This window comes from Grampus griseus (assembly GCF_964374135.1).
Source record: "Grampus griseus genome assembly, chromosome: 7".
NCBI lineage: Eukaryota > Metazoa > Chordata > Mammalia > Artiodactyla > Delphinidae > Grampus > Grampus griseus.
The window spans coordinates 26,825,613-26,841,002 of NC_139001.1; the positions used below are offsets into that span (position 1 = coordinate 26,825,613).

Genomic DNA, 15,390 nt, shown 5'->3' on the forward strand with positions numbered 1-15,390 from the left:
CTTTCTTTCTCATGCTGGGTCCAGAAACCGGCTGGAGTGGGAATGAGTCAGACTTAAAAACCAGACTGGGCTCGGCTCAGGAATGGACTGGTTCCAATTTAGAAACCAGACTGGATCCAGGGTCAGACTGGGTCTGACTTAAAACTGGACTGAGTCTAGTGTGAGGTCTCAGGTGAACAGAATTTTTTTTTTTTTTTAAGGAACAAGTAGGTTAACTATACCAAAGATAATCTTGAATTACATTGGCCACAGTGGAGAACTTTAAACCATCTTAGATAAGCCTATCCATTTATGAGTTATCCTAGAGGAAAATGTATTTCAGCCAGGCACTCACTATTAAGGGTAGAGGGAAAATTACTTTTCCTCCTTTACAGTTACTGATGACCAGGATGAGACCCACTGGAATGCCTCCCTCACTCTGGAGCCTGCAGACATCACCCTGGGAAAACTGGCAGAAGCCGGCAAAGAGTAAGAATTTTTACTAACGTCAGCTCCCCCAGACCTCTCTACCTGTGGTGGCTGGTTGAGAGAAGAAGGTAAAATTTCACATTGCCGCTTCCTTTCCAAATTACCAAAAAAAAAAAAAAAGGTTATTGATCCTTTCTCTCCCGGGGACAGCTATTGCCTTCTTGTCCATCTCATTTTTTGTCCTGAGAACTTAGCTTGGCAATCATCACGTTGGGGAACTCAAAAATATAGCCAGGCAGAAATGTGGGTTACATTCCATTTGTGGCTAGGGTCCTCCCATTGCCAGCTCTCAGGGGAACTGTCTAAGTCCTTCTTTCTTCTGGTTATCTTTGGGAGTGGCTCTGGATGTTGTGCTCATGGGGTAGTTCAATACTGCCAGGAATATTTACTGTTTGTCTCGCTCAAACCTGACAAGATATTTGAAAAAAAAAAATTTTTTTTTTAATTAGCTCTATAGTCAGAACTTGACAAAACTGGAAGCTGATATTCAGAGCCTGATAGGAACCATTTTTTAGGCCTTCTCCCCTAACCTAAAATAAAATTATGTACCCAGAGGGAACGAAAAACATGCTGAAGCCATTGTAGAAGGATTTACTGAAGCGTTCCAAAGACACACAGCTCTAGAACGCAGGAATCTTTGGATTTCCATCTTAGAGCTCTTCTCCCTGATATAAAGAAGAAAACTAAGAATAATGTAGTTGGATGGTTGGGTCAGCATCTTGATAGTCAGGCTGCAACCCAATCTTTCAAGGAATTAAAAACAACTGTCTAACACACTAAGTCTTTGTAAGAACAGAAATGTGGCTCTAGAAACAGCTCAAAGCCCACCTATCCTTTTTACCTATCCCCAAATTTCCCCTATTTATCTCAAAAGGCTTGCAGATATTGTTTAAAAAAAAAACTGGATTTAGGAAACAAAAGCCTTTTTTGGAGAAATTTGTATCTTTTCTCTGTGCCTTTGAGATATAAACGTTCTACCTGGTCTTCTCTAGGAACCCAAAGCCATCTCTGGAAATGTAAACTTCATGGAAGTAATTCTTATCAGAAAAAGAAGGGAGCTGTTTTGGAAATTAAGTGAATGAAAAATCTTAAAAGTCTTTCCCACAAATATTAGTAAAAGTTTTAGCTATCTGAGCAGGTAACCTTAACTTATTTTATCTGCCAGAAACACAATTTAGATCCAACTGTTCTTTTATAAACTAGTCAGTTTTGCATTATCATACCTGTCTCATGGCCAAAATTTTAAAACTAAAGCTATAAGATCTCTGCATCTGTCTGTATGTTTATGTATATCTCTGTTCGTATGTTGTAGATGTGTGATATTTTTCTACCTTTGGATGGTATTGCCAAAATTAATGTGTAAAGAGCTCTATTAATTGGCTTAAAGACAAACAAGCATTTACATAAATCAAGTATACTCTCAGAAATCCAGAAACTAACCAAAAATTTTTTCAAGTTCATTTGATCTAGGATAACCTTCAGTAAATAAAAGGTGGTTTAAGTTTGTTGGTTTAATCAAAATAGGTATGTCTTTAGAGTTATTAGCATTAAATATAATACTTTTATCCTACCTAGGTTTACTAAAAGTCAAATAAACTCATGTTATAGAATTTGTCAGAAAGAAAAATAACTTAAAATGATGGTTATCTGTTTAATGTCTCACGAAATTTTCATGAATATTCTAAACATAATTGTTAAGAACAAATAAATTAAATAGATGTAAATAAAAGTTTACTTTTTAAAAAAGTAAAAAGTTTATAAATAAATTTTTCGACATTATGCTTTATGGTATGTCTACTTAAAAATAGTTTCTAAAATCTTTTTGGTAACTTGAAACCTTAAAGTTATGCTGAGATAAGTTAAATGATGGATATTCATTGAATATCTAGATCATTTCCAAATAAGATACAATATTGAAACATTAATTACTGAACATAGCTTTATCTACTTTTGGCTTCCTTTTCAGAGGCACTAAAGATATTTGCGTTTATTACCAAACATGTTTTGTGCCACCATGAAAAATTTACTAAGAAAGAATATACTTCCAGAAATCGTGAAATGTATTTATAAATTTGCCAACTCACAGAATGCTAGTATAACAGACACTCCACAATTGCCTACATCTTAGTTTCACTAGGAAAAAACAGTTCTAAGTATTAAGAATTCTAATCAATATATACAATTAAAACTACTTAGAAAACTTCATGGAATTGAACCTTGGGTCCACATCCCTCAGTTAAAAAGGGCTTCTCCAAACTCTTGGAACTGCATACCAGCTGGAGACCTAAAATTAAAATTGACTAAGGAGGTTCTTACCCAGAGGCAGATGGCACCTTGTGGTAGACAGCTGTCTCCCAAGATTGCAGATCAAGGTCTTTAACACCAATATGAAATGTTTATTCCTTTTGCCTTTTCACTACTTGCTTTTTTTCTCTGTTAATGCATAGGAAGGTAATGCTCCTTAACGCTGGCAACTGTTGATGAATCTACTGCTAAGGCCGTAGCTGAACAACCAAAGTCCCAAGATTCTCTTGCTAAGGTAAATTTAGATAATAGAATTGCTTTAGATTAGTTATTGGCTGAACATGTGCCATAGCAAATGTCTCCTGCTGCGCCCTGATCAATATCTCTACTATTGTAGCAAATACAGAAAATTAACAAACAAGCCACTTGGTTAAACAGGTACATCCTTTGATTTATTTGATACTAGCTAGTTTGGTTCACTGGGGCCCTGGCTAAGGAGTACACTTCAGTCTCTTGATATTATCCTTCTAATAGTTATCACTGTAGTCTCTGTGGTGTGCTATCTTCTCTCAACGGTCTTAAATGTATGTTCACAGCCATCAGCAGTACGTTGGCTGGTCTTACTGTGCTTGGAGAAACAGGAACAAGATGAACAACGAGATGAACAGCAAAACAATTCTTCCATGGACATGACATCATAACCTACTATGAGTTTCACAATGAGACAAGAGAAACTTAACTCTGATGGTGACAAAGAGTGGCATTAATACTAATTTTTGGTCAACTTTTCACATATGAGAGGATGACCAAAAGGGGGAAATTGTTAAGTTGTTTTAAAAGGAGACCATTAGACTGAGGTGGCTCTAATGCCACGGCAGCTTACATAAGCAAACCAAAATCTATGCCTATAAACACCTCAAGGTTACAAATCAAAACGCTAAGGATAACCAATCACAAACAGCTAACTAGGCTTTACGCTACAGATAATAAATAATTGCTTTTCTTTGCTTCTGCCTTTTCTCTATAAAAGTCTCTCCCTGAGCTACTCTCGGTGGAGTGCTCCTAACCACTTGTAGCTTGGCACTGCCTGATTGGAATCAATTTTTGTTCAAATAAACTCTTAAAAAAGTCTCCTAGATAAAAATGCAAAATGCAGAAGTCTTTATGGTATGTCCTATTTGTGTGAAAAAGGAAACGTAATATATACATACATAGGTGTGTGTATATATATATATATATATATATATATATATATATATATATATGCATAGTTTACCCTAGAGGTTTCCTGGGAAATTTAAAAATTGTCACCTCTGAGAAAGAGGACTGGGAGTCATGGGAAAGAGGGTGATACCTTTAAACTTCACACACTTTTATATTATTTGAATTTTAACCATGTGCATTTTCAATTAAAATAACTATAAAATAAAGGAATATGCACAAAAAATGGAAAACGATGAAGAATCCAGATTCTACCTCTACCATTTGTTAGCTATGTGGCTTTGGACACGTCACTTAAATTTCACAAATTTATTTTGATATTGTGATTTGAACACAGACTATTACTCACATAAGATTTAATAAAATTAATGATGGTTGTTCATGGTCAATCTGGGAAATCACAACGCACAAAAAGAATTTTATCTTTTGTGAAATATAGTGAAAATGTAGGTTCTGGGGGAAATCATTCTCTATAATTTGGGAACATCTTGGGAGAGACATGCTGCCCTTGTGCAAACTATACAGTGACATGAAAAGGGTGCACACAGAACCTAGGCCTGTTTCTGTTTAGTGCACAGCTCTGTCTAGAGGTCCAGCCATTGCTAGCAATCTGACCTAAGGGTGAAAATGGAATGAATGTGCCTCTCTCTTGTTTAAACACTGGGATGAGTGGCGGCAGGACCAGAGTCCCAGGTGGTCTTTCTTTACCTGCTGCCCCGGCCATGTGCTCATCCATGCTGAGCAGGAGCTCCCAGGCAGCTGGCTGGATGTCTCCATACATCTCCTCCGTCAGAATCGGTGCTGCCTTGATTAGCAGAGATAAGGGAGCAGGCGACAGGCTCATCACCTGGAAAAAGATGGAAATGATGTCATAAAATCCTTGAAGACACTGATTGCTGTACTCCTCTAGAGTGTTAAGTGTCACTTCCCCTCTCTCTGCTTTCCTTAAATGACCTTAAAATACGTTCTAAAGTGGGAGCGTATTTATTGGCATGATGCATAATAAGCTTTACACCCTATTAGCTGATGTATAATTACCCCCAAATCGTATTAATTTTATAATACTTTCACCACAAAAATTAATTTGCAACCACCTAGGGAATAAACTGTAGAATAAGTATAGCTCTGTGAGAAAGAAGGACTCCAGCCAATATACCTTTGTGTTTAAAGTCCTGGTGGACTTTCATAGCATCTTATCTTCCTTCCTGTTAGAAGCTGATTTCCACTGGAAACTGTGATCAGCCTCTAATTTATAAAGGAGTCCCATTCAGAAAGTTAGTTTTCTAAGCCAGTGAACTTGGATGGCATTTTCCCTTCAAAACATTATACACTGTGGTTATTGCTCCAGGTTAGCCAACAAAATCCCATTTAATCCATTATTTCAAATAATTTTGGTGATAAATGTAGGTTTGGGGCAAGTCTAGGTCTTTAACCATCATTTAAAACACTTTCTAGAAAAACATGAAACTTTTTTTTTCTCTTCCCCTGGGAAATGTATTATGATTTAGAGTTTAGGTTGTAATAACAATATAACTGTGCCAAGCACTAGATAAGTAGCTAAATATACTATCTTTTTTAATCCATGCAATAATTCTTTAAGATGGGTCTAGTGTTAAAACCCCATTTTAGAGATTAGGCAACTAAAACTGAGAAAAATTAAGTTAACTTGCCCAAGGTCCCAGAGCCAGAGCAGCAGGTATAGGATTTGAAACCCGACTGTCTCATTCCAAGACCTATGAGCGTCGCTACCACACATTGGTGGGAAGCTGGCTCCATTAGAGTGGAGAGAGTGGGAAGAGGCATGGTTCTAGCCAAGCCCCCCAAGCCTTGTCTCTATGGAAGTTGGCTGTCCAGCAAGTAGGGATTTTTCCTTGCATACTTGGTAGCATTCTTGCTCACCAAATTAGAGGGGCCTTTATGCCAACACTGTGCCAGTTGGCATTGTATGTCCCAAACATTAGTAAACAAGATATCTGGAGTTCCCTCCATATTACTGCTCCATGAACATTTCTGATCTATGCATCAATACCTGTAGTCTGATGTATTTCAGCATTCCAGAGTCCTTTTTCCCCTCTAGGTTGGCATCTGAAACTCTCTTTTTCAGTGAAGGTGTCCTCAGGCATGATTTATCTGAGCACTGGAAAGAACATAAGATAGGTGAGGAAGAGTGTTGTGTTCTCTCAAAACCCAACAGTGCTGTTTTCCTCCAAATTCTCCAAACAACCAACTGGTTCTAATGCAACAGATGATTTCAGTAAGGACTTTTTATGGGCCTGCACTTTCTGAAAGTGATAAAAGCAGTTAATTTTGTAATGAAAAGTACCTTAGGGGTATTTAGCAACAAACTCCTCTTTTACCACTGAGGAGACCAGGACCCAGAGAGGTGGAGTAGCTTGACCAAATTGCAAAACTGGTTATTAGTAGAATAAGGAAAGGACAGGATCTCCTGATTTCCATTTCAGGGCTAATTATATTCCACCAAGCTGTTAAAAACACAAATCTTTTTAAATATTGCCAGTTAAAAGCCACTCTCTCTAATAATCCCTTTAAAGGGTTGGATGTTACAAGTTGATTATTTGGAAGAGAAAATGTTTCACAGAGGAGTGTTAGGAAGTGAAAGATAAAAGACTCATCAACGAAGTACGAGTTCATAGCATCCATCATCCAGGTAAAGTGTTTGTTTGTTTGTTTGTTTGTTTAAAAACCCATACTTGTCTATTGGAGGCAGCAGCTCTTCTTTTAAATTGTCCCCTCAACCGGGGTCCAGAATAAGCCTGACATCTGCATACACACGGAGGAGACATTTTCTTCCCCTGACTCTCTAAGTGCCAAGGAATCGAGTGGACAGAGCAGCTGGGAGAATGATTGCTCCAGCGGTGGCAGGCCCTTGTTTATTTATCCTGAGTCCTGATGCCTCCATTTTTGCACTCCAGGCTGTGCAAACAGGGAATCCATCCCTTTGCACAGTATAAATGCTCATTTGTTTTTCCAGTGACATGTCAATGAAACACTCTCTCCCTCAGTGCCAAGGGAAAGCAACTGAACTCCTTAAGAATTTCTGAACAGAGCTTCACAGTGTTATAGATGGAGATATTTTGAAAGAAAAAGCAAATTTAAAAAGTACATGCATGTTCCAAGGAAGTCTTTCAAAACTCTGACAAAAAGACCCAAGACAATGCATCTGTTATGTGACCAGTATGGAATGAACTCTTAAACGAATCTACTTGGAAACAAATGAATCAGAGCTCTTGCTGTGTTTTCTAAAGATTTAAAAAAAAAAAAAAAGTGGAGGCACATACTTGGGAACACATATCATTTGGAGAGAGAAATCCTGCTTGGGAATAAATATCATCTGGGGAGAGAAATCCTGCAATGCTTTATTTCCCCCCTGTGAATGTAAAAGCAAAATATAGCATAAATATCATGTTTATTTTATATAATTTGAAAACTTCTAAAATCATATATGGCAATCATTTTCCATATAAATATAGAGGTGTATCTGACTTTGTAAAAAAATCAAGGTATTTAAAAAGTGGCATCTTTCTGCTTTTATTCTATTTATAAAAAAATGTAAATTGCAGAAACCTGGAAAATACAAAAAAACTATGAAGAAGAAAATAAAAATCCTTATAATCCTCAACTCAGTGATGGCCATTATTTGGCTCCTTTCAGCCCTTTGTCCCCCTAGGCATCTTAGCAAAGCTGTGACGATGCTATATATGTGGTACACAGTTTTAAACATTTCATTTCACTGTGATTTTATGATGAATATTCCCCAGGTTGTTAGAGTTATTTTAAAATTGATTTTTAAATTTTGAAAATATTTTATTGCTTTCTCCTTTGGCTGGACACTTTAACTTTTCAGGGTTACCTTTGAACAATACTTTTGATTAATTTATAGGAATTTTAAGCAAGCAGATACAGAAAAATACTCAGAGGAAAAAGGACAAACATTTATGTCTGTTTCTCACACTCTGTGAAATGTAGGCTTCTGTTTAATCCTATCTGCTGGGGACAGAAGGTATAAGTCAAGCTTCTCAAATATCAAATATTTAATATCCTGGCATGCTTCCTTAAGAAGCCTGGTGTGTTCTGCTGGCTTCAAGATATGAGGATGTTTGTTTTAGTGGAAAGGGAAGGGAATTGGAAAGGCTTTTACACTAGGGTGATAGGCTAGGAACTCTTCTTGAGTGACTTGTTCAGGCCTGAAAACAGGTATTAAAGATGGGTACACATGTGATGGGCACTTGGGTACCCTATGTGAGGTCCCTAAAGTCCCCTACTGGTGTGACCCTGACTCAGACTAACAACATTATCATCAGTTGCTTTTTGCTTTGGTAACGTGGTGTAAAACTTGGCTAGAAGAGAGTAAGAAAATGGATGGAGTAGGAGGCTGGTTCTGAAGGCATTTATAACCATATTATATAATTATAACCATTAGTGGTTCCTGAAGAGTTAGAAATTTCACTGGACTGTGAGATGTAGGTGGTGGTTGGAAACACACATCAATCAGGGACTGCAAAGAAAACCAAAACTAGTAACCCAAGACTGAAGGACAGAATTTATCACTAATAGAGGACGTCATTCATTGTTGAGTCGATCTACCAGAGGAAGCTATGGGCAGTGGGAGGACATTATACAGTCCCAAGAGCTGGCAGGGATACTGGGACATGCTTGCTATGGGATGGTGTAGAACTTCAGATAAAATCTGTAGTGCAAAACCTATCCTTTAACTGTCCAGGAAATTATCACTTGTGGTGTTTGGATCAGAAAGAGGAGGGGTTGGGCCCATCAAATTCCTGTCCTAGGGAATTAGGGGACCGAGTCTGATTCATTTAGTGATGGTTACTGGGGCTGAGAAATGATGATGCAACCTTGAGACTTCAGTCTAAGAAAAAGATGAATAAAGCAGGGGTTGCTGGTCAGGGGACAGAGGTGAGTCAGCAGACAGAGATGATGCAGAAAGTAGCAGAGATGAGACACTGTCCACCCTCAGATGGACAGCTGCTTTGGATCTCATTCCTTTGAGGCTTGACTGTGTTTCCCACCTGTCCTTTGTTTCATGAGATTCTGCTATATCCTTTGAAGAAACTCTAATTATTTGAACAAATTTCAATGGGTTTCTATTACTCACAACAAAATATTATTGACAACGGAGGCATAATACGTAATTAGTTTAAGTAAAATTTTTACTTATTCATTTAATAATTCAAGTATGTTTATTAAGAAATAACCATTTGCCAGGAACAGGGCTAACTTCTGAGGATATGCTGAGGAGAAAAACCCCCATGATACACCCTTCTGGAGAGTGTATCTTACCAGGAGAGACAGCTAGCAAACAAATGAAAATTCAAGATAAGTAGAAAAGGAGAATACATGTCATAAATGATGATAACACTGTGGAAATAATGAGGTATTTAACATTTGGGAAAATTGGAGTCAGCCTACTGGGTTCTTTGGGAAAGGGATTGCCTCATGTTTCTGGAAAGAAACATGCCAATAGAAGTATAGTATTTCCCCAGAGGTAACCCAGACCCTTTGTGTCTCATACATCTTTGACATAGGAGTTATGTATATCATAGTGAAGAGTAATTCTGACCCATGAAATCAAGACATAGGGCTTGGTCTTGGCCTCACAGCTGTGTTTTCCATAGCTTTAGAAAAATATTAGTCCTGCAGGAGATCAGGTGGCCTCTTGCCATTTACACTGGCTTCACAAAATTTATGGACACTATGCCCTTTCTTTTTTTGGGTACATATAACCTCTTAGTTACCTCCCCTTTTTGGCTGAAAGGAAAAAATGTTTTATCCACCCATTTCCATCAGCAAGCACTAATTGCACATTACTATGTTTAGAACATAGCATTAGACAAGGTACAGATATACAGGAAAATTCAAAGAATTCTTTGGTGAATTCACCTTTTGGTGAAGGTGATATATATAATGATAGCTTATCTAAACCTCTCAAATTTGGAAGTGCACTAAAACAGTCTAACAGAATGTACAGGGAGTCTCTGAGCACTGAAATGTAGATTAGCAGATTGATCAGAGTTAGAAGGGTTACAAAATGTACTAGCTGCCACAAATATATTCTGCCATAAAAACCAATTAAAAAGGAAACACGAATGAAATACCAATTGCTCATAAGTCTCGATTTTAATCAGAATCACTGCTTTTATTCTTGATTTATTGCCTACTCTGTTTTCATTTGGGCTCTGAAAATGTGGGCATTGTTCATTTATGTGACAGATTCAGAACAGGCAAATGGAAACATCATGAGAGAATAAAAAAGAAGCTTGAACAGGAGGCTGGCATTTTGGAAATAAAATGTTTATCACAGAAGACTCAATACATCTTTTCAGCTCTCCACCTGCATGACTAATTTAAGTGTGTTAGGGTTAGGGAACACTTATACTCTTGCTTTACTTTCCCTTTCAAAAATGTAAGCAACATGTAAGGTTGGTAACCTCTTCTGCTGCTTCAGGCCAGTGTCCTGGATGGACCAGAGGTGAAAGGCACTCATGAAATATCATAGAACTCTATAGCCCACTCACTCACTCAATATTATAGTCTCTCTGCCATAGTGAGGTAGTCTGTTAGGTATCACACAGGATGCAAAATGTGTAAGACTGCCTCAGTTCTCAAGAAGCTTTATAATTAAGTGAGAAGAGAAATAGGGATGTAAGTAGCCCCACTTTGCAGGCAGAGCAATCTTAAAAACCTTTTGGTGCTTGTCACTATTCACAGGATAAAGACTAAAATCCTTCCCAAGGCCTCAGAGGCTCAACCTGGTCTGCTCTCTACCTGCTTGTGCAGCCTCATCAGGCACCACGGTCCTCCATGCTCCAGCCATCATCCTTGGTTCAAAGTCTTATTCATAAGATCTCTCAGCACAGAGTGCTTCTTCTTCATTGTGCTTATCGTTGTTGCAATTTTACATCAACTTGGGATGTTTGTTTGATTAATTTCTGTCTCTAGACTAGACTGTGTGCATCTTACAAGGGTAGGGCCATATCTCTTTGGCCATTACTATACCCAACACAGTATGGACTCAGCATGGTCCAGAATCTCTTTAAAATTTGCTGAATAGACCCATGGATGGATGGATCAATGAATGAATGAATAATTGAATGAAGGATGTGAAAAGCACAAATAAACCATCATTGTAGTTTAGAGGAAGAAGGAATAGACAACGTCATTAATCATCCACCTGCAGTATGCCCAGTGGTAAATGCTAGGGAGATCAGAAAAGAAGGAGGTGGCACTTGAGCTGGATCTTGAAGGATGTTTGGGTTCAGCCACATGTAGATTACAGGTGAAGATACAGCTGGAGCAAAGGTATGAAAGTAAGAAATCTCAGCATGTGTATGGTGAACAATGAACATTAGGTTGGCGTATTTTTACAATTTTCAACATATATGGTTTTCTTCTAAAGCTAAGGGAGTTTTTATATGAAGGAGAACTTACCTAAATAAAAATAGGTTTTCTTTGTATGAAGTGTCATTTATGTTTGAGATACATGTGTGTACATACATGTATCTCAAAAATAAATGCATGTCTATGTACATGAATACAAATATATACACATATATATCTCAAACATATATGTATCTCAAACATAAATGTATGCATGTATCTCAAACATAAATGCATGTCTATGTACATGCATACACATACAAACATATATACACATACATATTTTTCTGTTTATGTCATCATTTAGCAGTTCATGTAATTTCCCCACCTGATTTCCCTTCAGAATTTGTATAGTTTGAATACCAGTAGATGCAATAGAGTCTAGTTGAAAAAGCCCTGACTTTGAAATTCCATGTTTATAAATTAAAGTCTAGCTGTTCTAGATGTGAAATGTGGACAATCCCATCTTTCTGAACCTCAACATTTTCATCTGTAAAATGTGATGAAGAGTGTCTCCTGCACAAGATTTGCAAGAATCAAAAAGTACTTTGTCAGTGATGTATACCTACCTTATACGCTCATACATATGCTTTGAAGAAAATACTAAAAGGTCATTTTCCAGAAGGCAAATTAGCACACTTATGATATGCATGAGATACATATTTTTTTTCTTTAGGATCTCTTTAGGAGCTCTTGTATTAGCCAAAATTTCTTCCATATACCCATATTGCTTTCAAAATTTTAAAAATCATAATTAAATAAATCCCTTTTGTGAGTGCTAAAGCATTACAGTGCATTTTTTGTTATTGTTTATATTCTCTAGTTTGATTTGTATTTTATTGCTATCCTCCCACCCCACCAAACCTGGTTCACAAACTCTTTAGTATCAACAGAAATAACCTCTACTCCTGCTTAATTATTTTTTATTTCTCCAAGAATATCTGGCCTCATATTGTGCCAACAGCAGGTGCACAATGAATGCTCATCGAAATGAATAGGGATTATATAAAGATCTCTTGGCAGATCCACTTGTGAGAAGCAGCTGCAGGGGCGGCCAGCAGCATGCAGTAGAGCATCTTGGCCATCACGCCTGTTCAGGGGCAGATGGGTAACTCAGGGCTTCCCTGGCAGAAGCACGGCAGCCCTGGTTACTGTCTTCATCTTCTGCCAGTTCAGCTGTTCAGTTTTCAGGAAAGTGCAGCTGAATGCTTAGAAAATGTAATAGTTTCTTGAAGAAGTTTCCTTTAGTCTGATTTGACTCTATTATTTATCAGTGAACAGTTGGGCCATTTATTGCTTATTTCTTAAGCTATAACTGTATCAGTCTCCTATTACTGCTGTAACAAATCACTAAAACCTTCCTGGCAAAAATATAACACAAATTTATTATCTTAACAGTTCTCTAGGTCAGAAGTCTAAAATGAATTGGCAGGGCTGTGTTCCTTCTGGAGGCTCTAGGGAATCATCCATTTCCTTGCCCTTTCCAGCTTCCAGAGGCTGCCTGGACTCACTACCCTGCATCATTCTGACCTCTGCTTCTGTCATCACATCTCCATCTCTACCTCTGACTACGTTCAGCCCACTTGGCTAATCCAGGATAATCTCCCCATTATAAGATACTTAATTTACTCACATAGGCAAAATCCCTTTTGCCAGGTGAGGTAGCATATTCACAGGTTCCAGGGATTAGAAATCGGATACCTTTGGGGGGACATTATTCTTCCTACCACAGCAACCTACTTATCACCAGTGCCCCTTTGAGTTCATATTTATTTGTAGAAATAAGCCTGGGAAAAGAGTTGAGCCCATGTTTGCTCATGGACATGAAGACAAAGCACTTGTCTTTTATTTATTTATTTATTTTTTGGCACTTGTCTTTTTTGTACCCATCTTCTAATTTTGCTCGAAATCACACAGATCTGTAGCCTGGTTTATGCAACTGCAGTAGGCTGAAGTTTGCATTTCCAGAGAAAAGATTGTTAGGACATCACTTTCCCTATCATTGGTATATTATCATGTGATCATTCGCTCACCTCTTTCTGCTTCTTGCCCCGGAGAGCCACATTGCTGACGCTGCTGCTCTCTCGGAGGGAGTCCACGGAGTCTCCGTAGAGCAGCTTAATGGCCCTGACGAGCCGGGCACAGGAGCGGCTGTGGTGCAGGTAGCAGTGAGGGTGGCAGTAGTCAACGTGGGTGCAGATGAAGCTTTGCTGATTGCACAGCAAGATCATGACCTGGAACACAGACATCACTGAAGCTCAACCAGGCAACCAGGGTACAGACCAACTGTGAACGACGATGTGGGGTGGAAGATGAAAAGTGAGAATGTCAACTTTCTTTAATGGGTCTTAAAATCACAATAATTCCACAGAGAATAATAATTCCCACAAGAGAACAAAGGGTTACAAGCCTTTATGTACGTGGCTTCTTTTGCTCCCTGGATTCACACTTGATAGAAAGTTCTTTTTGAAATTATACAAGGTTAAGTGCTCTTCAAAAGTTGAAACAATTATTGGGGAGCGTCTGATTCCCAAATATTTTCAAATGAAGATTCTGAAATTAAAATGTATTATTTTTTCAGCTCTTATGTTGTAGAAGGAGCCAGGAGAAGAGCAGAAACTAATGAGAAGCTCCATCCCAAAGGATTTGGCTGGCCTTTGACAGCTGTGGGATGTCTTTAACTCCAGCCCACCTACATGGAACATGAAAACACTTCTGCATCTTCCACCCTAGCCTCTAACCTTCAACTGGGCCTTGAAACCCAGTGTAGCACTTCATTTCCCTCTCTACAAACTAATTTGTTTTCAGCTTTTGGGCTATTCTAGCTCTTCACTTGTGGCTTGATCTTGCTCAAATCTTCATATCTTCTAGACTTCTCAAGTAGTATTACAGAAAAGAACTCAGTTGATTTAAATGATATGGTTATTTTAAGAAAAGAAATGAAGGGCCTTGAGATGATAACTTCTTAAGTTGCCTTCCTAAAAGGGCAGTAGCATTCCTAGAGCTGCAAGTTTAGTCAAATCTGCACAGAGTAATCTTCTGAATGATTCTATCCTTCATGAAACTAGTTCCCACCCCAACACCTAAACTGTGCGAGACCATGTGCCACATTGAATGGAGAACATAAAGTAAGTCTACACAGATAAGACCAATCGAACCTCTAGAAAGGGCTGCCATGCATTTCCTTAGGAATGAGAGGTCCTGCTTAATCTGAGACAAATGTAAATAACAGTAACAATGCACCCCTCTCAAACTCAGCTAACAATACCTCATACTCTTCAAAGTTTAAAAAAAAAATAGGTGTTGTCTGAACAGAATATCCAGATCTCTCTCAAGATTCATTGAAGATCCCTGATATTCCTGTTTATACTAATATGAGTCAGGGCACAAAGAAGAACTGTAAACCTTCCCTTGTTATTCTTGAATCTGGCCAAAAAATGGTTCTTTGACTAATAAAACTGATAAACTTCTAGCAAGACTGATCAAAAAAAGAGAAAGAAAAGATAAAACCTACCAATATCAGAAATGATACAGGCACATTACTGTAGATCTCATGAAATTTAAGATGATCTTAAGAAAATATTATAGAGCGTCTCCCCACAACTAGGGCATCTGCCATCCACTGGTGGGGGACCCTGATGCCCAAGGAGACAGGAGGAACCCCCAAGTGAACTGGTAGGATGTGGGGGGACGGGGGAGGAGGAGAAGTGGAGGCCAGACAGGATAGGTGTCCCTGAGGCCAGGGAGATCAGGAGAGGCAGAAGGGAGGGTCCCTCCAGGAGGAGGGAAGAGGAGAGGAAGGTGACTGCTCCACCCACTTGGGCCTGGGGAAACTGCTGAGCTCCCAGGCCAGTCCTCTGCCCTTCAAGGCCCCCTCCAGGCCACGTGGGTGCTTGGGGGCATAGGAGGGAGGCTGGGGAGATCAGGAGAGGTAGGTGGGAGGGGCCCTCCAGGAGGAGAAGGAGAGGAGTGGAGGGTGTTCACCCCAGGCATTCGAGCCCAGAAAGCCTGCTGGGCTCCCAGGTGAGGTCCCCTACCCTC

At 38.8% G+C, this 15,390-nt stretch overlaps 1 protein-coding gene across 5 annotated transcripts in view; it reads right to left on the reverse strand.

Moving 5' to 3' along the window:
* The window catches only part of UNC80 (unc-80 homolog, NALCN channel complex subunit), a gene marked incomplete at both ends in the record, with an annotated part of 239,244 nt that overhangs the window by 81,621 nt on the left and 142,233 nt on the right, over positions 1-15,390 (reverse strand). For all 5 annotated transcript variants that reach the window (XM_082658570.1, XM_082658568.1, XM_082658567.1 and 2 more), the window contains 3 exons: positions 4,642-4,780; positions 5,963-6,070; positions 13,383-13,583. In XM_082658570.1, coding sequence (XP_082514696.1) covers positions 4,642-4,780; positions 5,963-6,070; positions 13,383-13,583 — 448 coding nt within the window. The remainder of the gene's footprint in view (positions 1-4,641; positions 4,781-5,962; positions 6,071-13,382; positions 13,584-15,390) is intronic.